The 27,038-nt window shown below is 47.4% G+C and overlaps 1 protein-coding gene across 13 annotated transcripts in view; it reads left to right on the top strand.

The window, feature by feature from the left end:
- patj (PATJ crumbs cell polarity complex component) overlaps nt 1-27,038 on the top strand; it is an 82,929-nt gene that overhangs the window by 9,877 nt on the left and 46,014 nt on the right. For 11 of the 13 annotated variants that reach the window (XM_085150084.1, XM_085150088.1, XM_085150085.1 and 8 more), the window contains exons 7-28: nt 1,537-1,665; nt 1,920-2,180; nt 2,287-2,389; nt 2,676-2,764; nt 3,735-3,864; nt 5,720-5,845; nt 8,131-8,186; nt 8,277-8,468; nt 8,604-8,804; nt 8,953-9,021; nt 9,825-10,022; nt 15,253-15,462; nt 15,907-15,963; nt 20,753-21,016; nt 21,531-21,615; nt 21,836-21,899; nt 22,414-22,494; nt 22,678-22,749; nt 22,893-23,070; nt 23,315-23,425; nt 23,583-23,642; nt 24,844-24,943. In XM_085150084.1, the coding sequence (XP_085006210.1) occupies nt 1,537-1,665; nt 1,920-2,180; nt 2,287-2,389; nt 2,676-2,764; nt 3,735-3,864; nt 5,720-5,845; nt 8,131-8,186; nt 8,277-8,468; nt 8,604-8,804; nt 8,953-9,021; nt 9,825-10,022; nt 15,253-15,462; nt 15,907-15,963; nt 20,753-21,016; nt 21,531-21,615; nt 21,836-21,899; nt 22,414-22,494; nt 22,678-22,749; nt 22,893-23,070; nt 23,315-23,425; nt 23,583-23,642; nt 24,844-24,943 (2,836 nt within the window). The remainder of the gene's footprint in view (nt 1-1,536; nt 1,666-1,919; nt 2,181-2,286; nt 2,390-2,675; nt 2,765-3,734; nt 3,865-5,719; nt 5,846-8,130; nt 8,187-8,276; nt 8,469-8,603; nt 8,805-8,952; nt 9,022-9,824; nt 10,023-15,252; nt 15,463-15,906; nt 15,964-20,752; nt 21,017-21,530; nt 21,616-21,835; nt 21,900-22,413; nt 22,495-22,677; nt 22,750-22,892; nt 23,071-23,314; nt 23,426-23,582; nt 23,643-24,843; nt 24,944-27,038) is intronic. The other 2 variants (XM_085150094.1, XM_085150096.1) reach the window with 2 other exon arrangements.

The following is a 27,038-nucleotide window of genomic DNA, read 5'->3' as shown; positions in this document are numbered from 1 at the left end:
TTATCACTTAACTTCAGCCAGAGTGCAGCAGAGATGAGAGAGACGCTTAAATCAGATCAGTGTTTGCTGTGAGCACAGAGGCCCTGAAACCGTCAGGCTCTCAGGTAAAAGTGAAGGTGTTTCTGCTCCTCTCAGAGTGTGCAGCAGGTCCTCTGCATCAGGATTAAACTAACTCCACCACACCCTGCTCTGTGCCCAGGAGGCGGCGGCATCAGGGGTCCAGAAAGGTTGGAGATGTTTGACTGTCAGTGGGAACCTGAGAAGCTCAGTCTGATGCCGGCTGTCACGTCTCATCAGATGGGGTTGAAACACCGAGGTACCTCAAAGCATCAGGATGTCTCATTATAACTAAAAGGTGCAGAAACAGGTCTAAGGGTGGTGGAATGCTGTGAGGAACATCGGAGAGCTTCATTAAAACCACATCGTCTCCTGAACACAGAGCGTCCAACACATCGAGCTTTATCTCCAGCGTCCTGGGACCAGCTGAGGAGGAGGAGGTCGGTTTCATTATACTGAGGAAGGCCTCGTCTATCAGATGGAAACTGTAATAAGAGTGCAGCCACTTCATAAATGCTGCCTGTGCGTGTTAGCAGCAGCCTCTGCAGCCTCTCATTGATCAGCGGCTGCTATCAGGCAGGAGGAAGTGCTCTCAGCTGGTAATTACCTGCTTCACTCTAATGACCTTTCACCTTGGGACAGATAACCAGGCGGCGGCTTGGCTGCAGACTGAGAAACATGAAGATCAACTCACAGAGCTGCTTTTAAAAGATGCAGCTGCAGCTTTGAGAGGGCTGATCGGGTCGAATCGCTCTGTCTGCACTGCAGCTTCAGAAGAATGACATCTGTTAACTCAGGGCTGCAGTTTTATTTTCAGCTGTCACTGAAATTCCTGAAAAACTACCAGCTGATGGATGACGAGCAAAAGATGAACCGTAGACGTTTGGTGTGGACGAGCTGGAGGAGCACAGTAGTCGTGGTATAACTTTGATCAACAAGCTGCAATGAGAACAAGGTTTTCTTTTTACTGTAACATTAAACTTAAACAGAAACATGGATCTCCTCTCTTTAGGCAGAACACATGAATGTTAACATCAGCATGTGATGTGGGTCCTCTGTGCCCGACGGGATCCACCCACATTGCCGCAGAGTCAGTCTGTCACTGATAAACGGCTGCTGTGCACGTCAACACATCTGAAACCAGTGGAAAAGTCTTGTGATAGCAAAGTAAAACCTGCAGTTCAAAGAGGGCAGAAGAAAAATGTGCACAGTCTAAAATAATGATCTTTATTCATAAATGTAGTTTGAGTAGAAAGTAAACACAGTAAAAACATTCTCTTTTTTCACTGATTATTACTTTGATCTGGTCTTTTTGATTTGTTTGTAAAAGAAGCTTTGATACACTAGAACTCCCAGTTAAAGTTTAAAGCAGGACTCGTGTATATTGATGCTTTAACTTTGTCTGCTGACTGGTTCTGGTTCCGAGGATCTCGCTGAACTTTCTGTGGTCCGCTCAGTAACCCTGTGTCTGTGCTGCAGGATCAGTGGGACCACGTGGAGGAGATCGAGCTGGTCAATGATGGATCTGGTCTTGGTTTCGGCATCGTGGGCGGGAAGACGTCTGGAGTGGTGGTCAGGACACTGATACGAAACGGTGTGGCCGACAGGGTGAGTTTAGACTTTAAAATATAAGAAATACGTCTGTGTGAAGAGAATCACTGAGATTGTTAAAGCTCAGAGCTGGTCTTCAGCCCCATTTTCTGGGGGTCTGTGTGTAATCACACTGCGTGCTCTCATGAGCGTTAAACCCCAACGGCGAGAAATGTCAGAGCGCTGAAGCTTATGTTTACGGCCAGTTTTACCCCAGAGTGGACCGAATACTGGGGTGTGTTGATCTCATCTGTGTGCTCTCCACCAATCAGGATGGGCGCCTCCGCACAGGTGACCACATCCTTCGAATCGGGGCAACACCTACCAGCGGCCTCAACAGCGACCAGGTAGTTCACGTACTGCAGGCGTGCGGGAGCCGCGTGAACATGCTCATCGCCAGAGACCCCCAAGGTCAACAAGCAGCAGCACGTCCTCCCCCACCACCTCCTGTCTCTGCCCCTGTTTCCTCTTTACCACCCCAAACCCCTGAGCTGCCTCCCCAGAACCCACCCCAGCGGCGTTTCAGCAAGGCGGTGAGTTCATACAGATCAGAACTTACAAGCACATGGTGACTCTGAGCCAAAACATGTAAGCTGACTCTGTGTGTGTGTGTGTGTGTGTGTGTGTGTGTGGTTTCAGCCCAATCTGGAAGGATACGAGATCCATGAGGTTACTCTCTCCAAGATGGAAGGACAGAGCCTCGGCATCTCCATCGTCGGCCACAACCCTCTGACCAGCCAAGGTGAGAGAGAAACCACTGTGCTGTCCCCAGAAGGACATCACACGGAGCTCTGTGACATCACACGGAGCTCTGACGCATGAGGCTCTCTGACCGTCAGCCAGTCCAAGTCTAGACCAACTGAAACTTTCAAAACTTTTATTCTGAAATCTTCTTTCAGTTGTTTGTGTGTGAATATTTGTGGTGGATTTGAATCCAGGACTTTCCTGCTGTGAGGTAATAGCACTAACTCTCTCTCTCTCTCTCTCTCTCTCTCTCTCTCTCTCTGTTTGTCTCTCACTCCATTCAGATGCAGTCGGTGTGTTTGTTAAACACGTGGTTCCCGGCAGCGCAGCGGATCAGAGTGGGAACATCCAAGTCCAAGACCGACTGATTGCTGTAAGAAAGCTACTATTTTATTATAAGTGAACCCGGTTTGTGTTCTGTGCTGTGGGGGTGCTTTAGGAGGATGGGTTTCTGACCACAGTGAGCGCTTGGTTTGCTTTGCCAGCAGTCAGTTATTCATGTTGGGCAGGTGTTGGATTTTGAACCATTTCTGTTCTTGATCCTTAAAGACAGAGTTTGTGGGAGGTATCGGGTTTGGCGGTCTCAGCTTGTGGTCTTGGTTTGTGACTCCCAACTTGCTGTGAGTCGGGGAGTTTAAGTATTTGGATTGCACGCTTAGTTTTAAGAAGAGTTTGAAAAAGATGAGTGCTCAACAAGACCCAGTGACCTTCAACAAGGTCACTGGGTCTTGTTGAAGAATGAGGGGAGGTGGGGGAGGAGAATGACAGATTGGTGGTGTCAGCAGTGATGGTGATGTTGTGTAGATGAATGCTGGGCGTATAGGTGAAGCTGTTGATTTACTGGGTGGTCTACATTCGTGCACTCATTCACGGCTGTGAGCGCTGCATCCACACGGAAAGAATGAAGCTGAGGATACGAGCAGCAGGAATGAGCTCCTTCTTGTTTGGGCTTCAGGGAGGCAGGTGTGCATGGATGGATTCTTGCACGGATGAAGCGTGAGCGAAAGTAAAACATGACCTTGAGTAAATGTTTGCCAGATAAGTTTCCTGCCATGCCGCATATGGTGGCTGGTTATTGATTAGTTATGTGATGCTATAAAAGGTTGTAATTGTTGAAGTTGCACAGCTCCTCTGAGGAAAGTGGTTCTGGAGGCTTCTGCAGAAAAACTGAGGCACATTCAGGCTAATAAAAATCAAAAATCTTTCATTGTTTGAGCCGTCTGCCACTTCCCTGGTTCCCCATCATTTCAGCTGAATCTTGAATGTGGTCTGGATCGGCTTCAGTTTGATCGGTTGCACTCATGTTATCTTGTTGTTTCTCCTCCTCTGTCTGTCTGTCACAGCTGGACGGCGTCAGTCTGCACGGTCTGACCAACCAGGAGGTTCAGGAGGTGATGAAGCAGACGGGTCAGACTGTCATTCTCACTCTGGTCAGGAAGAAAGCCAGAGCTCTGGAGAGATCGTTGGATAAAGGTAGATAAATGTTTTAATCCAGTTTTGTCTGCCAGTCTGTGTTTCCTGAGTACTGTCCTGTGCGATTAAATGATGGCGTCAGTACTTTGACCGCACTCTGGTTCAGTCTGTGTGCGTCACAGTGGTTGTCTGATTCTGTGGGAGGGTGTAGGTCAGAGGACCCACAGAGTCCTTAAATGAGCACCTTGACTGTGCACAGAGCCGGCGACAGCGTCCCGTTAGACACCGGCTTGCAGATCACGCTGACTCGGCACACAACGAGGAGGCGGAAAATGAAGCCCGAGTACACTTCTGTGAGAACGATAAACTGACTTTTGACGTCACAGGGATGTGTGCGGGGCTGGACACAGCTCTGACTGCATGGTGCTGAAACAGTAATGTGCTCCAGCAGGAGAAGTTAACTCTGTGCTAAACTTATCGCAGCTTTTCTTCCTCCCTCCTATGCCTCTATCCTCTCACCCAGATTAAGATGACAAATTTGTTTACAACTCGGTGTAATTTCCCCAAACTCTGCTGCAGGAGCCTGCGATTTGTCCTTCACGCCGTCCACAGAGATTAATTTGCCCGCTTCTGGGTCATTTTTTTGTCTTGCGGTCGGCCGGCGGCCCGCACTGGTCAGCCTCCAGGTCGGAGAGAAGCAGGTGATTTTTAAAAAAGAGGAGGAGTGCGAGGCTCTTATCTCCTCCAGACGTCTTTTCATTTCATTACCGAGGAAGCACAGAGGAGGAAATCGGCTCAGGTTTTAACTTGTTATAATCTGGTTGTTTCTATGGCTCTCTTATCTGTGCTGAGTTATGAAGAGAGTCCGACGGGAAAGTGAGCTTAAATAAATACTCATCAGTCAGGAGGTCAAAGGTCAGAGCGAGCTGAGGGCTCCTGGGTGATCTGCTCTGTGTTTAGATAGATGGACTTACAGGACCACTGTCAGCATCCCACAGAGACTCGATGAATAAATTACAGACAACAAAACTCTGAAAGACTTTCAGATAAATACAAAATTCTATTAAATGGCACATTTATTCATTTAGGGGCAGCACGGCACACGGTGGTTAGCACTGTTGCTGCACAGCAAGAAGGTCCTGAGTTCAATTCCACCATCAGGCCAGGGTTTTCTGTGTGGAGTTTGCATGTTCTCCCCGTGTTTGCATGGGTTCCCTCCGGGTACTCCGGCTTCCTCCCACCGTCCAAAGACATGCATCTTGTGGAGATAGGTTAATTGATTAATCCAAATTGCCCATAGGTGTGAATGTGCGAGTGAATGTGAGCGCGAATGGTTGTCTGTCTCTATGTGTTAGCCCTTTGACAGACTGGTGATCTGTCCAGGGTGTACCCCGCCTCTTGCCCTATGACAGCTGAGATAGGCTCCAGCACTCCCCGCGACCCTGAAAAGGATAAGTGGAAGCAAATGGATGGATGGATGGATTTATTAATTTACTCCATCCACCTATCAGAGAGGCCACGACCTTAAACCTTAAATTATCCACAATGGTCAAAGAGATTTTTTATCATGCTGTAAACATGTTTATTTGTGCTTTGATGTTTAAACATGGGGATCTATGGGGACTGACTCACTGCTGGGGCCTCAGCTTCAGTTCTGTGATTGATTGACGCTTCTGTGCCGTCAATAAACACCCACCCCCAGACCTGATCCACAGTCCTTATTGAGGCCTCTCTCAGCCACGCTGGTACCAGCTCAGTGCCGTCAGTGCTCCTAAAATCTCATGTTTAGATACATCAGTCACATCTTTGTCCTAAAATAACAAATCCTTACTTCCTGTTTCTCTGTGTGTGTGTGTGTGTGTGTGTGTGTGTGTGTGTGTGTGTGTGTGTGTGTGTGTGTGTGTGTGTGTGTCAGTGGAGAGAGAGCCTTCTCGAGTTTCTCTCAGGAGGTCATCGGAGGTCAAAGCTCACTTGTCTGGGTTTGGATCCACGATGATGAAGCAGGAATCAACAGACCTAAACTCAGCACAGCTAAACAGGGGTGAGACACACACACACACACGGTTGTGCTTGTCATTCAATCATGAAGCAGCGGATCTATGTGGTCTTCAGGGACAAATGTCTCCGGTCTGTCAGGACTAAAGACCCAAAAAGACCGGGGGGCTTGAAGACCCTAGGGGTTTCTTGATGAAAGTCCAAGAAATTGATAATGAGAGCTGAAGAAAGGAATGATGGAGGTGAAAGTGCAGAAAAACAGATTTAATGTTAGACGACCTTTGCCTGACAGACCTACGTCATCATCACCTTCCTCCAGGTGGAGATTGACTTTATTAACACTTCACGTCTGTTTGCATGTTCCGTGGCTTTGGGTGGGTCAAAGATCCAGAAAGGAATGGCAGTGTGGTTCAGTTCGATCTGAACCGAGGCGCCTCAGCATGGACTTATTATCTGCTCAAATCTGAGACCTGCGTGTGAAAGGTTCTGATGGTGCACACTCGGACAAAGCTTCATCTCCTGCTATATAGCGCCTACCTCGAGAAATATATGCCCGTAGCAGCCGACGGGAAAACTTCCTCCCTCCAAACCACACCTGCTATCTTAAACCTGATAACAGAGGCTCGTTTCAGGAGTTACAGGAAGTCTGGATTTCTCTGATTTTTCTCCTCTTTGGATCACACTCTTATAAATAAAGGTTCATTCATGGTCAGCTGCCCACGTACGTCATCCACAAGTTCCTCCTCCTCTGTGGTGTCACAAGAAAGCCCACTGCTGTTCTTCTTCTTCTCTCTTACACAGATGCAGGCATCAGTCCACATTTCTTTAAACTCTATGCACAGCATACAGGTGTGTTTAGAGTCTACTTCTGCTTCAAGCAAAGTCACTGAAATGCTGTAAAAAACAGGATTGTGTTGGAATTGTTATCTGTGTAACTGAAAACCTCAGATCAGCTCCTTTCTTCATTATCGCTGACAGATGACGTCTTTAATACTTGATATTTATTATGAATAAATAAGAGGTAAGTGTGTTTAATGATGCTGATCAGGCAGTTAAAAGCCTTCTCTCTGAAAGCCTCTAAAGATGTGTGATGCAGGCCTCTCACGGCTCTCCACACTGAATTATTTCCTCTCTTTTTATTCCTCATTAGCTTTGCTAAGTGGCCAAAACGCCACGCTAACACTTAGCACGCCGCTTGGCTGCTCCCGGCCGACAGATGTAAAGTGTCCAAGCTGTCTGACAGCCTCGCAGCGATGTATTGCCCCGTTTATTCAGCCAAACGCTGCAGATTAATTGCTGTGTGAAGGCCGGGGTTAGCAATGCTAATTTAATCAGAGGCTGTTGTTGTAGGGCTGCCAGAGCTGCCTCAGAGCGCTTCGACATGCGAATGGATTGGTGGGAACATGGAGGTGTTTTTGTGCAGCTCAGCAGCGGCACCGTCCTCCCAGAAATTAGGTGCCGGCAGTCTGTAATCTGCTGCGACTGTCACCGCTGTATGACGCTCAGCTGCTTACTTTACACTTTATTTACACGTTGAATTCCAATGAGCTGCACGACAAGCCGGCTCAGCGTATCCATGAACAGTCACACACATGACCGACTCGCACATGGTCAGTGAGAGGGTCACGCTCATGTCAGGTCACCTGCCCATTCATTCGCCCATTCACTCATCTGTGTCCACCCATCCATCCATCTTCCAATTCATCCAGCCATCCCTCCATCTGTCCATTCGTCCCTTCATCTGCCCATTCTTCCATCCATCCGCCAGCCCACCCATCTGCCTATTCATCCATCTTCCAGTTCATCCATCCATCCACACACCCATCCATCCATCAGCCCATCAACACATCCATCCATCTATCCCCTGTTAATCCAGCCATCCATCCATTCATCCCTTCTTCTGCCCATTCTTCCATCCATCCTTCAGTCATCCAGCCATCCATCCATATGACTTAAATGATCAGAGCTACTGTGCTATGATGTGGTAAAGACTTCCTGTGTCAGAAGGTGGTCTGGAGTCAATAGCCACCCACATCCATTTGCCCCAGGTCGTCGCTGGACGACCTCTGCATCAGCTGGTAGAGGAGTCTAAACGGTCTGTTCAAACAGAGCGATTCTCTCTCAGTGGTCCACTGAGCTCTGACTATCTCAGTGAAACTATCACAGTGTTCTTCTGCCCAAGTACTACAGTACTCTCACACTATACTATTTGTTTGCAGCACTTTAACACTTTTTGAAGCTGATGAGAAAACTGTTGTTTTGTGTGTGTGTGTGTGTGTGTGTGTGTCTGTGTGTGTGTGTGTGTGTGTGTGTGTGTGTGTGCAACAACAGAGGCAGAACTGAGGGCTAAGTGGGAGCAGGCTCTTGGACCGAATTATCAAGTCCTGGTGAGACAAGACATTCAAAATTATTAAAAGCTTCACAGTGTTGCTGAGATCCAGGACTCACTCAGTGTGTGTGTGTCTGTGTTTTATCAGATGGTGAATTTGGATCCCGTGATCGAAGACGATGAAGAGCTGCAGAAGTCATCAAAGCTGCTGCCTGTCCACACTCTGCGTCTTGGGGTCGAGTTGGACTCCTTTGATGGTCATCACTACATCTCGTCGGTGGCGCCCGGAGGCCCCGTCGACAGACACGGAGTCCTGAGACCCGAAGACGAGCTGCTGGAGGTCAGATTACAAGCTGAAAGTCATCGTCAGCTTCATTGTCTCACAGACCATACCATCAGAGTCGCCCTCTGCTGGACATCAGACAGACTGCAGCTGTGTGACTGTGAGATGTAATCATGTTTTGTTCTTGTGTAGGTGAACGACGTTCAGCTGTACGGAAAATCTCGCAGAGAAGTGGTGTCGTTCCTCAAAGAGGTGCCTCCTCCGTTCACTCTGGTCTGCTGCCGACACCCGATCGCCGACCTGGAACCAGAATCCGAATCTGAACCAGAACCAGTACTACGACTAGAACCGAAAGCAGGACCGGCCAGACAGTCGCAGCGGGGTGTGGAGGAAGTGAGAACAGGGCTGTTTATGGTGCCGTGGGATGGCATTTGTAGTAACAACTACTTTATAAGCAGTTATGATCGTAAAGATGAAAAGCATCATTGTTTGGTTTGAAATGCTGCTGGAGCTCTGAGAATAACCGTGTGCTGTCTGTTAGATCGAAATGAAGCTGTCATCGATGCTCTGCAGTCAGACTCTCCTGAGAGATGATAGCAGTGGCAGACAGGTAACCTCTGCAACCACACACACGCACACACACAAATGATAAATGGACTGGTTGTTCTTATAGCGCTTTTCTACTCTGCTTGAGCACTCAAAATGCTTCATTCTACTGTCCATGCACACACATGCACACACACTTTTTATATGCTTAAGTGCTTAAGTGATGGATGCATCAGAGAGCAACTTGGAGTTGATATCTTGTCCAGGGATGTTTGGCATGCAGAGCAAAGCAGCCAGGGATTGAATTGCCAACCTTCCTTCTCTACCTCCCGAAGAGGAGGGTTACAAGAAGGATCACGAACCCTGGTGTACTGTATTTGTTATATGGACAGGTTCACTTCCTGCTGTCACTCTGTGGAGTATGAATTTAACTCCATTCTGAGTTCATTCCTGAACATTTCTTAAAACACTTGCCATGACAGGAAGTGTTCAATGAAACAATCAAGCACCCGACCTCTAATACCTGAGCTAGCAGCGTTAGCTTCCTAAACTGCTGATCACGCAGAGCGATCGCTCGGAGAATATGAAGTTTACTTTAGGACAGACCTCCTCAGTGCCGGGCTCGTCGACCTGTCCTGCTCAGGTTTATGGGTCGGGAGGCAGAGCAGGTCTAATGTGTCCTTGGGCGCGTCCATGTGTGTGAATGTGAACTGGTGAACGAAGAGTGTTGCACGAAGCACTTTGAGTGCTCAGGTAGAGTTGGAGGTATTTAAGGACCAGCCCATTTATCACTTATTACGTGTGAACGTCCTGAAACATGTCCTCGCTGAGCGTGCTTTAACTGCCGTTTAAATGTTTCTGTGTCAGGAGCAAGTCTCACCTGTAGAGGTGGTGCTGAGGGAGGAGCAGACCCACTACACCCAGGAAGAGGATGAGGAAGAAGAAGAGGAGGAAGATGAGGAGGATGAGGACGGAGAGCTTGCTTTGTGGTCTTCGGACATTCAGGTGTTGGAGCTGCAGAAAGAGCGAGACAAAGGCCTCGGCTTCAGCATCCTTGACTACCAGGTAAGAGTGGCAGCTCTGACGGCCGATCGTATGGGCCAGGAGACCACGTCAGACTGGCCTCCCAAAGTCTGAAAAGGTTTCACCTAACAGGTGTCTGTGTGCACATCTGACTTTCTTCTAAGCCTTCTATTGTGAAGGTTTTGCTGCCGTCCAGCTGCTAGCATTTCCTCACGTTTCGCTCTGCTTGTTTCTAGTTTCACGTCGCTCTGGTAGACTGCAGGTCGATGACTGCGGCTGTTTGTGTGAAGCCGGCGGTAACATTAGCATTTCTGAAAGTGGTGTCCAGAACCAGCTTCCATCTTTAATTTTGCTCTGTGGCTGTGAACCATGTCAACGTCCCACTGAAAACGTTGTTTAAGGGGAATGTGACCAATTTAAAGGAATTCATTTTGATAACACCTCCGAAGTATCTGGACACATGCTGGACTGAGGTCGGACAGGTCGGGTGAGGTACACCTGCGGAATCTCAGAGCCTCAGAGGGGGGCAAGGGTACCTTGACACTCCAAAAATTCTAGGATGGAAGGAAAACCCCAGTGCTCAGGCAGCTCCGAGTCCAGACAAACAGCTGTCTTACAGGAAGGTGCCACTGGTACTCGTGTGTTTCCCATCTCCTTGCGTGTTTCCCATCTCCTCACAGGACAGCGTAAACGGAGCGAAGCTGAAATGTTTTAAAGTGAAGCTCATCTCAGAGGTTTTAGATTCATCGCTGTCTCTGGAGTAAATTTGGGAAACTCTGGTGTGTCTGCTGTCTTTATCTTCTCCAAACCTGCTTCAGTGCTTTATCTTTAGGCGCAGCTTCACCTCTAAGACCTCAGCCCCCTCCTCCTCCTCCTCTGTCAGACCCAGCTGAGGTGGTGGAGCGAGCTCCAGCATAACTCCCAGTTGGTCCACATCATGTCAGCCTGCAGACACAGGATCTGCCTAGGAGAGAGAGGTGTGTGTGTGTGTTAGCTACACAGTGTGATCCGCTTGTGTTTCTGGCTCTTGTTGGCCCTCGTCCTGCAGATGTTTGCAACGTTTTGTTGCCGTGATTCCTGGTGCAGCGTTTGTGCAGAGTGAAACTTCCACACTGTCTTTGCTGTAAAACGATGAACGTAACCGCTTCGCTGTTGGAAAACTGAGATTAGAATTTGGTCTGGATTCCAGCAGCTGTACAGGCTGAGCAGAGGCTGCTGAGCATGCTTTGTGGTCCCAAAATAGTGCGTGAAGTCGGGGAGGAAAATGTTTTTGTGGATCACCAAGGATTTCTCCAGTGAATTTGTTCTAGAGCACAAACTGTAATGACGTGCCTGTAAAACAGTCTGATGGTTTAAAAGTAAAATGATGGTCTAAGAGGTCCTTTTGTTCATGCCTGATCACGTCTCTGTTACGTGTCCTCGTTGTGCTCTGGGCTGCCTCTGGTTCTCCTCAGGGTCACAAAGCTTGTAGGTCCATAGGACGGAGTCCAGCCAGGGCTTTCAGGACCTGATGACGAAGTCTCAGACTCATCGTGTTACTTCGGTTTCTCTCCTGCTTGACTTTAATATGATTTAAAATCATCGGCAGTAAGAGTGAAGCTTCTGCCTTAGAGTCAATCCGACCTGCATCATATTTAACAAAATAAAACAAATCAACTTCCTCACAAACCTTCACCCTCTCTATCCTCTCCGCTCTCTGTATCTCTCGCCCAAGGGCACGTCGGCCCGATGTTCCTGCCAAACTGTTTCCTGTTACCGACTCTCGCCTGTCAGAGCTGAGTGAAAGATGGCCGCAGGCAATAAGAGGAGAGCTGCTGTCTGTCTGGATTCTGGCTCATAGTTTCCTCTGAAACAGAGTGAGCAGATTCGTGGCACAAATACGAACGTGTTCTCCAAAGACTGAAGGAGCTCAGTTCGGGTCCGAAACCATCGGCGTGAGGGTGGTACGATTCTTTATCCTTACGCCACGGCCGGATCGCAGATGCACTGGTGGTCACAGGATACGAGAAGAATCAAAGCCGCCACAGTGTTCATCACACGAAGACAAACTGTGCCTTACTCTATTGTCGGCTTTTAGAAAAACACTTATCTCAAAGCGAGTCTCACCTGTTTGCAGCCAGACACATATGGAAGCACTTGGCACGCCCGAGCTTTAAAACAAGCTGACAGAGTTCGAATTTCCTCTAATAACAGGTTTTAAAATCTCCCTTCCTGCTGTCATTAAGTCCTCAGGCTCCTCCCACCAGAGCACGGCACAAGCGCTGTGACGGCTCGCACCAGTCCCCCTTCACGTCGAGCCTTCACACACAAACCGCTGCAGCGTGAGCTGGAGGGCAGTGAAGTGCTGAGACCTGGTGTTTTCGCCCAGTGAACAGAAACACTTTCACAGCTGCAGCGCTCACACAGCTTTCTAATGTGATTATTCTTAACATATAAGACAGAACATTGGTCTCATCAAGTTCTCTTAAACATGATGAGACTCATCTTTGTTTGGGTAATAACCTCATATAGTCTGTGCAGGACGTGGTTCTTCTGATTCGTGAGATGATTCCACGTCTGTGTTCTCTTTAATTTCTGAGGTCGCCACGCTCAAGTTTCCAAAAGGGCGTTTTGTTTTGAAGAATCCAAAGATGAATCTTTTCTAATTAAAATGAATTTTTCTGCCTGATAGAAGATGAGTCTGTACATGCCCGTGAAGCGCTGATGGGCGAGTGGCCGAAAGCTGCGTTCAGGTTTCTGCCAGTTTTCCAACGAAGCCCACGTTAAAGTAAGAGAACGTGGAGCGTCCAAATGTTTCGGGCAAGTATTGATTAAGTTCTTTAAAGTCAAAAATATGATAAAACGCGAGAGGCGCTGAAAGGTCCTGAAATATGTTCTTTAAATCAACAAATGTAAAGTTGAGTGAGAGCTCCTAAAATATTTGGGCTCGTGTTTATTTCGGTGAATAAACCTCCCGAGTTTGATTCTCTGTGGCATCGCGAAGGTCTTCAAAAGTCTAACTTTGTGCAGACGCCCTGCAACCTACATATCCAAAAACACCCAAACCCTGCTTGTTGTTCTGTGTGTGAAACATTTCACTACTCCTGGCAGAAACACTTCTAATTTCTTTTTTCCAGCCCCTCCTACGTTTTTCTGATTCCTCCACTTCTTGACTGCGGCGGCCTTTCTTTTTCCGGAGGATCTTGTAGGAGTGGAGGACGTGAGTTCTGACTCCTCACCACCTGTAGCCATGTTGTTCAGTCTAAAAATATAGCTGGCTTTGTTCTGGCAGCCTCAAACTTGGCACGGCAGCTCGTACTGCAGCGCGGGCGATGCCCGGGGTTCGACGCCGGGGAATTCACGCCGCGCACATCCGCTCGCACCAGGAGAGGGTTTGAGAGTGGCGCGGGAGGCTCTGGGGGGAGCGTGGGTTTGGCCGGCCTCATAGTCACTCTGGTTAAAACTCTGAGCAGAGAGCAGCGCCAGTGGAGGAGGAGGTAATCGCCTGCAGACCACATGTTCTGTCACACTTCAGATGGGCAACGATGGTAATAATTAGTCGCGTCACTCGCTGTGGGTGAAGTGTTTACGAGGCTGAGGAGAAAATGAGTGTCCTGAGACAAATCACAGGTCAAATAAAGAAAATGTATAACGTGCTTCTTATTTCTTCCTGGCTGACCTGTGGAGATGTACAGCACACTGTGCACCAGAAGTTTTTATCTGATTAGAATTTAAAGACAACAATAACCTCAGAGTCGTGTCAGTAAACATGCAGCAAAGCCTTAATTTCTTAGATAGCTGTAGAGCATGCGGCTTCGTTCAAGGTTCGAGGGTTAATTTTAGAAAAGGAAAATTGTTTTTTCACAGCACATGACTAATAACATGAGCAGGATAAAAGCTGCTTATTTACTGCTGCCCTCAGCAGCGACCATCACAAACCAAATGCTCAGATTAATTCTCTCAGAGTGCTGACACTCGGCCCAAACAGGGATAGATGGATATTTTACATGAAATTTAGAGTCAGAAAAAGAAAAACAGATTTTCAGCGTCGTGGCAGATATTTGTCACGTCTGCGTGCATGCGACAGACTGCCGATGTGTCTAGGTGTACCCTATCTCTTAAACTTTTGACCCCCACCCCCCCACCCTGAGTTTTAATTTCTTGGTTATTTTCTTTGCCTCGTCTTTGCTTTTTTTTTCTGTATTGGAGTGAAACAGGAAGCAGGTCAGCTGTCCTGAGAAGACGTACTGCTTCCCGGGGTCTTTGAATGAGTTCAGTTTGGTTTTAACGTCCGCAAACTCTTGTGGTCTCGTCTTCATCAGTCGCTGAACGTCCTTAGCCTTGTCTTCCTCACGTCTGTGTGTTTGTGTGAATGTGTTTGCTGTTATTTCTCTGGTCTCTGGCTCCCCCTGCCTGTCCTCTGTGGTGGTGGTGATGATGATGGCAGTGTGTCTTCCTCGCTCTTCCCTGTGAGAGTGATGAAACAGACAGGATGATCTGTAATGGTCGTTGTCCCACCTCCCTCGACTCTGTGTGAAATATGAGCTCGGCTGATCTGGGGTCGGTCATGCTGGGCTGAGAGTTGGTTAAAGATTTCCGACTCAGTGGATGAGGCTCTTGGTTTTAAACTTGCTGAAACTAAAACTGGGAGCTGGCCTTGGTATACCAAACATAGACACAAAAGAGTCCGTGAAGGTTCTCATACAGGTCGGGTAGTCTTAGGAGGTGAGGTGAGTGGACTCGCCACCTTTTGTGGTTTTCTTTTGAAGCTCTGAAGATGTGAGCATTTCTGTCTTTGTGCTGTTTTTGGTTTGGAAAGATGGATGTTTTCAACTTTCCAAACCACAAAGTTCCGATCTCCCAGGTTCCTTAAAGTTGGCGTTTCTGCCGGACGAAAGTTTGTTGGTCCATCTGCACGTGTTTCAGGCGGTTCCTCCTGATCATTGATTATTATTACTAATTATTAATGTTATCCCCACCTGTTCATTCACAGTGGTTCTCAAACTATGGGGCGTGGACCACCAAGGAAAGTATCTTTTTATTGTTAATGTTAAAAAAGATGAAATTGTGTTGTTTTTAAACCTTTTTTGTAAAATTGGCAAGCAGTTGTAGATCACTCAAACACAAGGTCATTTCAGGTGTAATTATTCCAGGGGACGGTCTAATATTTCCATTTTATGTGATTAAAACGACAGATCGACCCTCGTTGGGGGCCCAGTCCTGACTGTAGCATCAGACTACAGGAGGTAAAATTTGGTGTTCTGCTTTAATGTTTTTCCTCTCCGGCTTGCAGGACCCGCTGGACCCCGGCAGATGTGTGATGGTGATCCGGTCTCTGGTACCTGGCGGTTCAGCGGAGCTCCACGGCGGTTTGCTCCCCGGAGACCAGCTTGTGTCGGTCAACCGCACCCAGCTGGACATGCTCAGTCTGGCCGAGGCTGTTGAGGTTCTCAAGTGTGCTCCGCCTGGTACGGTCCGCCTGGGAATCCGGAAGCCTCTGGTGGTAAGTCCAAAACGTAACCCTGACCCCTGCACTAACCTCAGTTAGTCACCATGTTAGTCACCTGCTCACCTGGCAGGTGACTAACATGGACCCAGATTTCCTGGTTTTTGGTTCAGACTGGTAGGTCTGAGGTTTGAAGGTGTTTTAAGCCTGAACGCATAAATCAACCGCTTCCAATGTTTGTTCATCCACCAGCAAATATATTCCCATCACTGGGAAAGTGATTCTGCAGCGATGTCAGAGCTGCGAGAGTAAATGAAAAGAGCTCCTTCTGTCTGCATCACATGAATGAACTGCAGTGGACTCTTTCCTGCTGAAATCTTACCTCGGCCTCCCGCTGGGAGAGCACTGTGCAGTTGTGGTGAACCTTCATGCCTCCACACTCTTCTGTAGTCTTCCTCTGTGGATGGACCTGACTTCACTCTAATCTGCATGTTTGTGTAGGTGGAGGCACCAGAGAGGAGGAGAGAGGACAGCAGTACATCACTACCTGTGGCAAAGGTACACACACAGACACACACACGATGCTAATAGCGATGGAGGGCATTCACATCCTCAGTGATGTGAGGATATTGTTGCTGTTGAGCTCTCTCTAAGGCTGTTCTGTCCTTTATCTTGCTCTCATGGTTTGGATTCTGATGATGGTGAAGCATACCATCTGACTCCTCACTTGCTTCCTTTTTACTTGAACCCTTGCTGCCTTTGTGGCCTCACTGAGTTTCCTGCTCTGAATGAAGGAATTGAACAGCAGTGTGTGTGTGTGTGTGTGTGTACATTTGAATTAGAAACACGTTTCACGTGAACGCACGCCGTGGGAAGTTTCAGTATAAAGGTTGTACAGTTTGATCTGTGATGGATTTTACAGGTGTACCTAATAAAGTGGGCTCTAACTGTCTCTGTTAGAAACGTTAATCAGTCCAGACTAATTGGACATTAAGATTTTGTCCCCCGTCACATCGCTCACCTCCTCCCTCACTGCTCTGCTCCCTGCATCTGTGTTCATCTTCCAAATGGAAATCTTTCTGTCTTAATCTCCTCTTCCTGCTCTCCTTTCACTTCAGTTTGCTTTATTGGTCTGGATACCAGATGAACGGCGCTGCCAGAGCATCTGACCATAAAGAAAGATGAATCGAGGGCCGAATGAATGTAAATAAATATGTAGAGCGTGACGGGGATGAAGAGAAATGGCTGCTCGGTTCAGACTGAGTGGAGTGAGTTTGAATTTAAAAGATCCTTTTTTTGATTATTTCTGATCAGGAGCTTTTAAATTTGGTTACCAGAGTGCGCAGGACACTCACTTCTTTAAAGTAGTATATTCTGAGATGAAGTGTAAGGTGGGGGGTGGGGACTTCACCTGAAACCTGCCACTGATGCAGCAGCTGCAGGACTTTACACCAAACTCCACTCAAAAATCATGAGATTTTACTGGCATGTTCTGATCGCAGTCAGAAATCTGCAGATTTAACAGGTGCTGCTCAGATAAATAATAAAGTCTGTAAAGCGGAAACATTCAGCCATGAAACTGTTTTATTAAATATCAGAAACAGGTGCAGACGTTCTGCAGTGAGCAGAACGTGCAGAGGCTGGTTCCATATCGGATCCAAACAAGATGGAAAATCTGCTATGAGGTCGTCCCTGTGGTGAAATGTGCTAAAAACATCTCTGAAACTGGGAGCGAAGAGTACAGGACTTTGGTCCTTACACTTATAAAAATGAGCGTGTCATCAGCCCAGTGCATGCTGGGAGCAGTGAGTCAGGCCAACGGAAAGTGAGATTCTCTTTCCTCAGATTTCATTTGGATGTTTAATGGCCGTCATGTTTCTGCACCTTCCTCCTTGTACATGAGCTCAGCTGTCCATGAAACGAGGCGAGACCTCGACGTCAATGCTGATAACCCGCCATGACGTCATCTTCCCTCTTCCTGCTTTCTTCCATCTCACTGCTCTTCACTCTTGTGCCTTCACCTCCATGCTCCCCTCTCCTCTATCATCTCCTCCACATCTTTCTCTCTCTCGCTTTCTCTCTCTCTCTTGCTGCTCTTTCATCTCCTCCTCCTCCTCCTCCTCCTCCTCCTCCTCCTCCTCTCCTCTCTTTCACCTTCCTTCACCCTCCTCTCCCTCCTCTCTGTCTCTGTGAAGCTGCTGACTCAGCGGGATGGTTGAATGGTATAAAGTGCTCCATCAGCTCAACCAGCAGCAGCATCTCTCTTAAGTGGAGGGGTGGAGGGGGGTACTCTGAGGACACTCTGGTCCTCCAGCATCTGTACACGTAGTACTGCAGTACTACGACTCACTAATACTGCAGACAGAGAAGAATACAAGCTGTTTGTCTTTGCACAGATACTTATGGACAGAAAATTTTACAGAAACTGAGATGTTGTTACGTTTTTTTTGTCTGTAGTTTGTGACATCACAGTGTGACATCATTATGATCGCAGCTGTCAAAATCAAATAAAGTAATAAATAATCCAGTGAATAAATGAATGAACCCTCACACACGTGAAATATTAAAAACAAAAGTGTGAATTTCTTTTTCAGTCCGTCTTTGCTGAGTAGAAGCACAGAAAAAAGTTTGGGAAAAATTTTCCAAAAATTAATGTAAAACTTGAGAAAAGGAGTAAGAAAATAAACGGAGGGGTCTGTGTGTTCATGAGTAAACACAGAAATTGGTGACTGAGTTCAACCTTTAAATAAATAATTACAGAAGCACCATCAAATACATTTTAATGCATGTCAAACGGACTGATACATGTATCACGCTTTTTACTGCAAACCTCATTCAGTCACACACACACATACACACACATGCATGCATGCATGCACCCACACATGCACGGAACCACACATGCACACATCCATCCACACACGCACACACACACGTGCACGCATCCACACACGCACGTGCAGTAGGATGGGGGAGCCGGGAATCGAACTGCTGACCTTTGCAGGTAGGCGTCCTGTTATAGTTGCTGATTTGTGTGTTTAGCAACACGTGGATTCATTTTCGGAGCGTTTGTCGTGTCACTGCTCCGTACCTGAGCAGGTGGTTGTGATTTGCTGAAGAAAAGTAGAAGCCTCTGATATCTGCACACGTGTCTGTGAAGCATCAGCCCGCTGAGCTCGTCTTTGTTCTGCCATTTCTGCTGAGTTCTGCTCTTCTTCATGTCCTGTGCCGTTGCCGTCCTCTGCGCCACTGTTTTATTTCCTCTTTTATATGCAGCCCATTTGGCTGAAGAGGTTTTTTCACAGCCCACAGGTCTCTGATGGGTTTCCATAAAGACGGCCGGGTCGGCACTTACACTTTGCTGCCGGATCCTTCTCTGTCACACTGACCAGAGAGAGACCCCGTTACACGCCCACGCCTCGTTAACTTTTAGAGGTCAGGTGTGCAAGAACGAGCTACTGCCGTCGTTTCACTTCATTCTGCTCCTGTTTGTGCAGATAAAGAGCTGCCACGGCGTGTTCAGCCGGCTGAAGCCTGCGTACGACAGAAAGGGAGCCAGAGGAACCCAGAGGACACTCAAGACCCGCTTTACTGCTGCTTCACTTTATTTTACCGAGAAGGCTGTAAAACCACGCTGCTCAGTGTCTCCACTGCAGTAATCTGATTACTGCCTACTTTGGCCAAATGGATTTCTGAACGTTTCAGCAGTAGCTTCAGCAGCTCTGGGTTTAAAACTGAAGCCTGTCAGAGTTGTTTGATTTGTCTACAGGACCTCTGGTTAAATTCCTCTGCTGTGTGAGGTTTGAAGGTCTGTTAGTACAGTAACCTTACAGCGGCCATGTTATTGGTCAGATTATGTCATTTTGACGGTCCAGAGGTCCAGTTCACGTGACGCTAGCAGACAGCTAGCAGCTACACCACCTGTGTCTCCATCCACCTGTCAGTCACAGAGGCCACGCCCCAAGAAAGCTAAAACGTCCCCTGCACAGTTATGAAAAGGAGGGAAACGTGGGCGTCTATGTGGAGTGACTCACTACTGCCTCTGCTGGATGTTAGGGGAACTGCAGCTGTGGTTGTTTGAGCTGCAGAAGGAGGATCATTAAAGACTGTAAGCCCAGGTGCGACCTCTGACCTTTGTTTCTGTCACACAGCAGAAACATGGCTGTTGGTGGAGTTTCCTGTGGGAGTGATGCAGTTCTTTTTTTATTTTTTTTATTTTTTTTCTTTCCTGTGAGGATGGTCATGTAGTCATGTGACGCTGCAGTCGCTGCAGCGAGGCAGTGAAGACAGTCGTTGAGGATCCTCACATGAACCGCAGCGCTGCAGCGCTGCTCCGTCCTCATCGTCTAATGGCAGAGATATTAAATGACAGCGTCTTTAAATCTTATGAATATGAGGCCAGGCAGTCACGGCCAATACACATCAGTCTGCAGAACATCCTGTTAGCATTATGAGCTCTCTACCGCTGCCGCCGTCTACTCCTCACCTCCATTATACGCCGTGATGGGCCGGCTTCCCGGGCCCAAATTAAAAGAAGAGGAGCAGAGTCCTTGACGATGAGGCTTCGTCGATGGAAATTAGCCTAAGTGTTGTCATTAATATTTCCCGGCGCGGGCTAATGTCTGCATCGTAATGTTAAGAACAGGATATCCCCTCAGTATCTGCTGAGGAGGCTCTTTGGGGAGTTGGAGATGAAGGCTAATGTCCAAAGTCAGGCAAGTTTTAGATTTAGTGCGAGCTGCAGAGACACTCTCACACTTTCACATGAAACACTGGGAACCATGATGGATTCTGATTTCTGCCTCCTTTTGTCCTTCACGACCTCCAGAAATCCAAATTGAGTCATCTTGTTTGTTTTCCACAGACACACGGGAGTCATCTCGACTGTGAGTGTTTCATTATTTCTCACACCTGTCCTCTGAGCAGGTGTGAGAAACAAGAAACCATTAAAGAGCAGAAACGAGCTGAGAAACCAGAAAGTCCTTTCAGATTCAAATCTATGTTTTTAAAGGCGATCTGGCCAACAAAGCCGAGTGCTTACAGGAATGATGAAAATCATGTCTAACGCAAGCAGACAGAAATACAGCCAGTCAGAGCAAATGGCTAATGACACTGTTTAGTCAATTGCATTTGATTACGTCTCTGCAGCGCTGCCAGGTGAAAAATGTCTCCGTGTGTTTATCGATGCATCTCGTGACATGTTGGAGGCTGAACATTCTTCAGACATGGTGAACCTGAGCTCACTGGTGAAGTTTGAAGCTGCTGGATTTCCTGTCGTCATTTCTGTCTTAATTACTCGGTTGCTCCTCTGGAGCGTCGTCTCTGAATGCTGCCGTCTGTGTTTCAGGGTTTCAACCAAGCCGCCATCCTTCCACAGAGCCTTCATCTGGAGGAGGAGGAGGAGCCAGAGCTGATCCTGGATGCTCTCCCTCGCTACGCCACCTCTTCTCTGACCTCTGACCTCCGGCCAGAGGAGGAAGGCAGGGAAATGGGTGTTGATGAAGAGGAGGTAGAGCCGGAGGACAGCGTGAGCCCCGCCCCCAGGAAACCCCCACCATCTTGGGAAGAGTGGAAGTTGGCCTCCCTTACCCGAGCTGGGGGGGCAGAGGAGGTGAGTTGACGAGCAAGAGGAAGTTTCATTGACGTTGACTCGCTCACACAAAACATGAAGTGAACGGCTGCAAGCGGCAAGGTATTGGCTGTTACTCATTACCCTGCCTACGGTCCCCCATGTTTCCGTGACCGGGAGTGGTGCTGCCTCTGCAGCGACGCCCCAAAAAACCCAGAAACTGTTCTAAAGCACGACTTGATTGATATGACGTGTCCGAACTGCCCGTTGGCACTGTTTTTATAGGGGAAGGAGCTGGAGAACCATACGCTCTCCTGACTCCACCTGCACTCGGGTGGTTTTAGGCTCAGACACACCTTATCTCCAGTTTCTTTCATACTGTTCATATTTGGGTATTAATATTTCCAGCATGTTTTTAATGGGAAAAGTTCAGCAGTTTAACATTCGTATGTTCTCTAAAGGCTGATTTCTGCGTGACTGGATGAAGGTCAGAACAAAAGTCCTGACATTCTGCTTCTGTATGTATTTGTAGTTATTTGGTGGTTTTTGTCCTCAGGCCTGGAGCAGAGAGATGCAGGAGGAGGAAGACCTACAGAGATCGGACCATGAAAGCATTGTGTCTGTGGGAAAGCTGATTCTGGGTGAGAGGAGAGCGCCCGAGTCTAAATCATGTTTAAGATAATTTAGACTCAAGATCCATGATCTCTCTTTTTTTTCCATCTCATGACCTGGTGAATAGGAACAGGATGTCATTTAAAGAAAATCCACCTAGATCAGGGTCAGCGGTTCTGCAGTTCATGGTGAAGGATGAGGATGAGGTCCTCACAGTGATAGCAGTACAGATGTTTGTGTGTGTTTCAGGTCTTCCAGACTCCAGAGACAGCGAAGCAGACTCTGAGCTGACTCTCACGGACACTGACACCGAGTGAGTTCCTGCTGCACCTTCACGCTCGCCGTCACTCTTCCTCCTCATACACACTCGCTCAGAGAGTCAGAGGTCTGTTATTGTGCTGTATGTCGTGTTTGAACAGCCATATCTGCTAAGAGAGGTCGGATCTTCTGGAAACAGAAGCTTCGATCACACCCCAAGTAACGTCTGGTGTTCTCTTCGCTGCCGGGTTAAAGTTGCCCACAGTGCTGAAACCTGCTAACTGTTTGCAGCTCACAAACTTAGACCTCACACACACTCATTTTCTCCTTCATCAGCTACTCTTGCGTCCCATCACAGTGCTGTGGCACCCTCTGCTGCTCTCACACTCTAACTGCAGTCTGATTTCTCCATGAGTCAACTGTTTCCTGCTGTTTTTAATAACATATGGTCAGCGGGCACCCGGCGCTCACTCTCAGCCTCGTTAGATTAATCTGGATCATCGATCATCAAACCAGCCTCAGAGTTTAATCACAGAAACTTCCTGTCTGTGTTTTTTCTTCCCCTGGAGGTCTGTCAGGAGGATTGATACTGCAAAGAGGAAAAGGCGGAGCCAGGGGGGAGCCTCTCTGCCAATCAGAGGAGGCCACAGGTAGGACAGCCGCTTCACGTTCTGCTGGTTTGAACACAGATGTAAAAAGGTAGACGCCTCAAATGTGGGTGCATTTCTGTTTAGAATCATCGCTGCTTTATGTGGTTAAAGTTTGACATGTGTCTGTGGCCCAGCATCTCACCTGTTCGTGAGTAGTGTTTGACTGTGGGTCTGTGTTGACAGTGACTTGCCTGAAAGAGAGGAGGGGGAAGGACAGGAAACACCTGCCTTCAGTCACTGGGGACCGCCCCGCAGGTAACACACACACACACACACACACACACACACACACACACACACACACAGATACATTATGATATCCCAGGAGACTGTGTACAGGTCAGGTGACCCAGAGAGACTGGTACATTATTCAAACTTCCACCCTCGCTGCTGTGCAGGGTGGAGGTGTGGCCTGAGGAGGGTCAGTCTCTGGGTCTGAGCATCGTCGGAGGTCGCCATGTCATCAAGCGACTGAGGAATGGAGAGGAACTGAAGGGAATCTTCATCAAGCAGGTTTTACCCAACAGCCCTGCCGCCAACACCCACTATCTGAAGACCGGGGACAAGATCCTGGAGGTAGGGCCTTGTCTAATTCCTGGGTCTCTATACACACACGCGCACACACACATGCGCGCTACATCCATAGTTTACACACAGCCTGAGACTGAATCTTTCAGAGCGACTCGTTTATGAAGGAAAAGACTTTATAAGTCTGTAAAACAGTTTTGTGATTAACATTTTCATAATGTCTGACCTTCAACTCCGTGTGTGTGTGTTTCTGTGCGTGTGTGTGTGTTTCTGTGCGTGTGTGTGTGTAAAGGTGTCAGGTGTTGACTTGCGAGCTGCCAGTCACGAGGAGGCGGTCAACACGATCAAATCTGCCCCGAGCCCCGTTGTCTTCATCGTCCAGAGCCTGACAGCGACTCCACGGGTACACACACACACACAAATCTGTATGAAGTTCTAAGCTATCAACTTTTGTTAACTGAGCATAGACAGAGGTTTCTGTCTCATACACGTCAAACGCTCCAAACTGTTTGATTCTTCGAGTTTCTGTGTGTTTAATTGTGTGTGTATGTGTGTTTCAGCCCATGTCTCTGACAGCTTCAACCGTCAGCAGATCCCAAACGAAGAGGATGGAGTCTCCGGTAAGAGCTCCACACTCTGTCCGTCTGTATTAACGAGGACACACAGAATTGTATGTGTCTGTGAGATGCCTGCACAGCTCAACAGAGACCTGCAGAGGGTGACACAGCCTCAGCACAAACAGCGGCATGTCATTCTGGAGCTCAGAAATCACATTTAACAGATTAGATCTGCTGCCTGTGGAGACTCAGATAAGATGAGACTGAATTTATTTTTCCCAGGATTTGGAAAATCCATCTTAGAGCAGCCGAAGACGACACGAGCTGTAACATAATCATTTACAACATGACAGAAACAACAGAGACGAGTTTAATAAGTAAGAAATGCAACAAAACCCTGTGAGAGCAGCTGAATATGATCCCATAAAACAGCTTAGAATGGGACAAAATAAAAACATCTTACTGACGTGGCCTAACGAAACAAAATGATCGGCTCTTTCAGTGTGAAATAAGATCTGATGTTTGATGGTGTTTGTCCTCAAGCTGCAGCCAGGCGCTGCGTCCACACAGGGCACGGTCCTGGTCTGAGGATCAGTGTGAGAGGACGTCAAAGTCTCAGCTTCAACCATGCTTAAACCACACTCACCATCATACTCCACAATCTTTATCTAACGCCTTTGAGACAGATGGACAGTATAAAGAATCCATAATAAAGCTGGCAGCCTAATAAATATAAAAAGAATAAAATAAGACAGAGCTCTGAGACAGACGTCATGATGGAGTGATCGACGCAGGATTGTGCAATGCAGTCACGCGAGTCCTCAGAGCTTCCGGTGTTTCTTTGTTAATGGCAGCATAGCCTCCAAATCTCTGATGCAGCACACGGCAGCAGAAACTGCACAAGAAAGACAAACTGGAAAAAACAAAAACTGAATTATACAACACAAAGTCTGCTGTGGTAGTAGTTTGACTTTACACGCTGCAGGCGACCTCTACAGTTACTACAGATGACCAAGCAGGGCTTAGATCAGAGTTTAAACTGAACCGTGCAGCACGGAGCCTAAAGGTTGGAGGTCATATGGTGGTGGTGCTGATTGTTTCTTGCTCACAGCTGCCATTTAGTTTTACCAGGTTTCAGTGTGTTCCAGGCTCCTATCTCACACAGCCCGAGGCTCGTGCACAACCGTCTGCACACTTATGGTCTATAGTCTGACTGGAAGTCAACAAAGTCCATGTTTTTATGAATAAATGTGTTTGTTTGCAGAAATCAGAGGTAGTGCTGCCCCCCCCGAGACAGCCCCCACCCTACAGGCCTCCCAGCTACTCAGACAAGGAGCTAAACTCTGACTTGGAGGAGGCCAAAGGTCAGTATCACACAGCAGAATCTGTTACAGTGATGTGCTCAAAAGTCGTCTTTATTTTCTATGCTTTGGAGAAATACGTAGTTCCTGTCGGCAGTTGTACTGCCTTCATAACACTGAACACACACATGTAACCCTCTGTATACACAAGCACACCTGCAGCCTGTGCTGGAGGGCTCACACTACCTGACCTTGGGTGGCCGGTCAAAGCCCAATCATCTGTGTTCTCATCGAATTTGTCATATTTTTGAGCTTTTGCAGTCTGAGATCAGCCAATCAGCCAGCGGCAGCATGTGACCACAGAGCTATGGCTGGGGGGAGGGGGAGGTAAGGGGTGAACTGTGCGTGATGCTGTGTGGACTTGGGTCTCAGAGGAACTGCTGGGGCATGGTCAGGCCTGGTAACTTCCCTCTATCGTCAGAGTGTCACAGCCAGATAAAGGTTTGATCGCTTACGTCCTGCCTGCCACTTGTTTGCTCAAAGGCACTTCAGCAGCAGTGCAATGAAGCAGAGGATTTAGCTGCGTGCACGCGTCTGAACAGGTTCAGGTTAAAGCTGAAGCAGGAACTCATCACGCTCTTAGCTTCATCTCAATCAGCTCACGTCTGTCTGAAGAACGATTACCAGAGAATCTGTTTCTGCAGCTGTCACTGAATATCTAACGGGCTTCATTTCATCTCAGATCATCTCCTCGATTTCCTTTCAAGGATCTGTGTCTGAATGTCTGTGTCATGTGTTCCAACAAAACTGAGATTACAGCAAATATCTGAACATCTCAGTTAATCTGGACTTGTTTTATCTCACGTTAACTATCAGAATATTTCACATTGTGTAGTTTTTCTTGCTGAACCGCATTGGGTCACATTTTGGATCATGTTAATTTACTTCCTGTGATCTGCGGCACTAATTATTTGAAAGCCTGTTTTTGAGTCTGTTTTAATTTTTGTCTCAGTAAACATACATCAGAATCTCACTGTTTGTGTGTGTTTGTGTGTGTGTTTGTGTTTGTTTTTGCAGGCCGTGTATGAACCGGCAGGCCCTCCGTCCCGTTCGTGACGTATTTCAGCACACGCTGGATGCTTTTGTTGGGATTTTTGTTGCTCTCAGTTCCTCTCGGTCTTTCTCTCTCTGGGTTTCTGCTGTCTTTGCCTCGCTTTGGTTTGGGTACGTTTGGTTTGCTACGTCTGAAGCGGGCGGGCGGACGGGGCTGTCGGCTTTTTCATTCTGACCTGTGGTTTTAATGGGATGTGGGTTTTCTGAGCTGGCATCTCATCTGGGATTAGGGTGGATTAGCTTTTTTGGTCAAAGCTGTTTCCTCTAGACTTCAGCTGTCCTTTTAAAGCCTGTCTTCATTTTGGAAGTCTGAGTATATCTTTATCTTGAAACACTAAACTGGACACTAAAATTCTGCAAGTAAAATCTTTCAATGAATGACACAGAACGTCTTGTTTAAAGAAAAATGATGTATAAATGAATTGATGTTGTTTGTGTCAGAGGTTAAATGCAGGTTAAGTTTTATATATTAATAAAGTTTCTGTAATTGGACTGAATAGTCTCAATAAAATTACCTTTAAAAACAAACACAAACCAAAGTTTCCATCAGCTTCATCTTCAGGGTCTTTGGCGTGAACCAAAGCAAAGCTCATACTTTTAGCGTGTCCTCAGACTTGTGCGTTTCTTGTCTGTGGAATGATGAACTGGTTTGAACCTGGAGAACGTTATGTTCCTTAACCTTCCTTAACTGGTAAAGCTGAGGAAGAGCTCAGTCTGCTGACTGTTAAACAAAATAATTCTCAGTTCCTCTCATCTGAAGTCAAAAATGTTGGATGGTCTGGCATGAGTCCTGGATCTTGGTCTGGGACTCTGGGACCGGAAGTTCAGTCTTTGCTGATCTTTAGCCTGGATGCTGATCCAGTTCTCCATGTCTGACTTTCATCCTGGGTCGAGTAACTTTCTTTTAGCGTGAACTTGAAAGAAGCTCATGGTCTTTATCCAGGCCTCTGTGGTCACTAAAGCTCAGTCTTAGGGTAATAAACACTCACCCCTTTCCTCTTTAGGCGCACTTCTCTTGGTCACTGGTATAAATTCTTGGTGCAGC

The sequence above is a fragment of the Neolamprologus multifasciatus genome, chromosome 23, assembly GCF_963576455.1.
Source record: "Neolamprologus multifasciatus chromosome 23, fNeoMul1.2, whole genome shotgun sequence".
In the NCBI taxonomy this organism is placed as follows: Eukaryota; Metazoa; Chordata; class Actinopteri; order Cichliformes; family Cichlidae; genus Neolamprologus; species Neolamprologus multifasciatus.
This window is presented reverse-complemented; position numbering and strand designations above follow the sequence as displayed.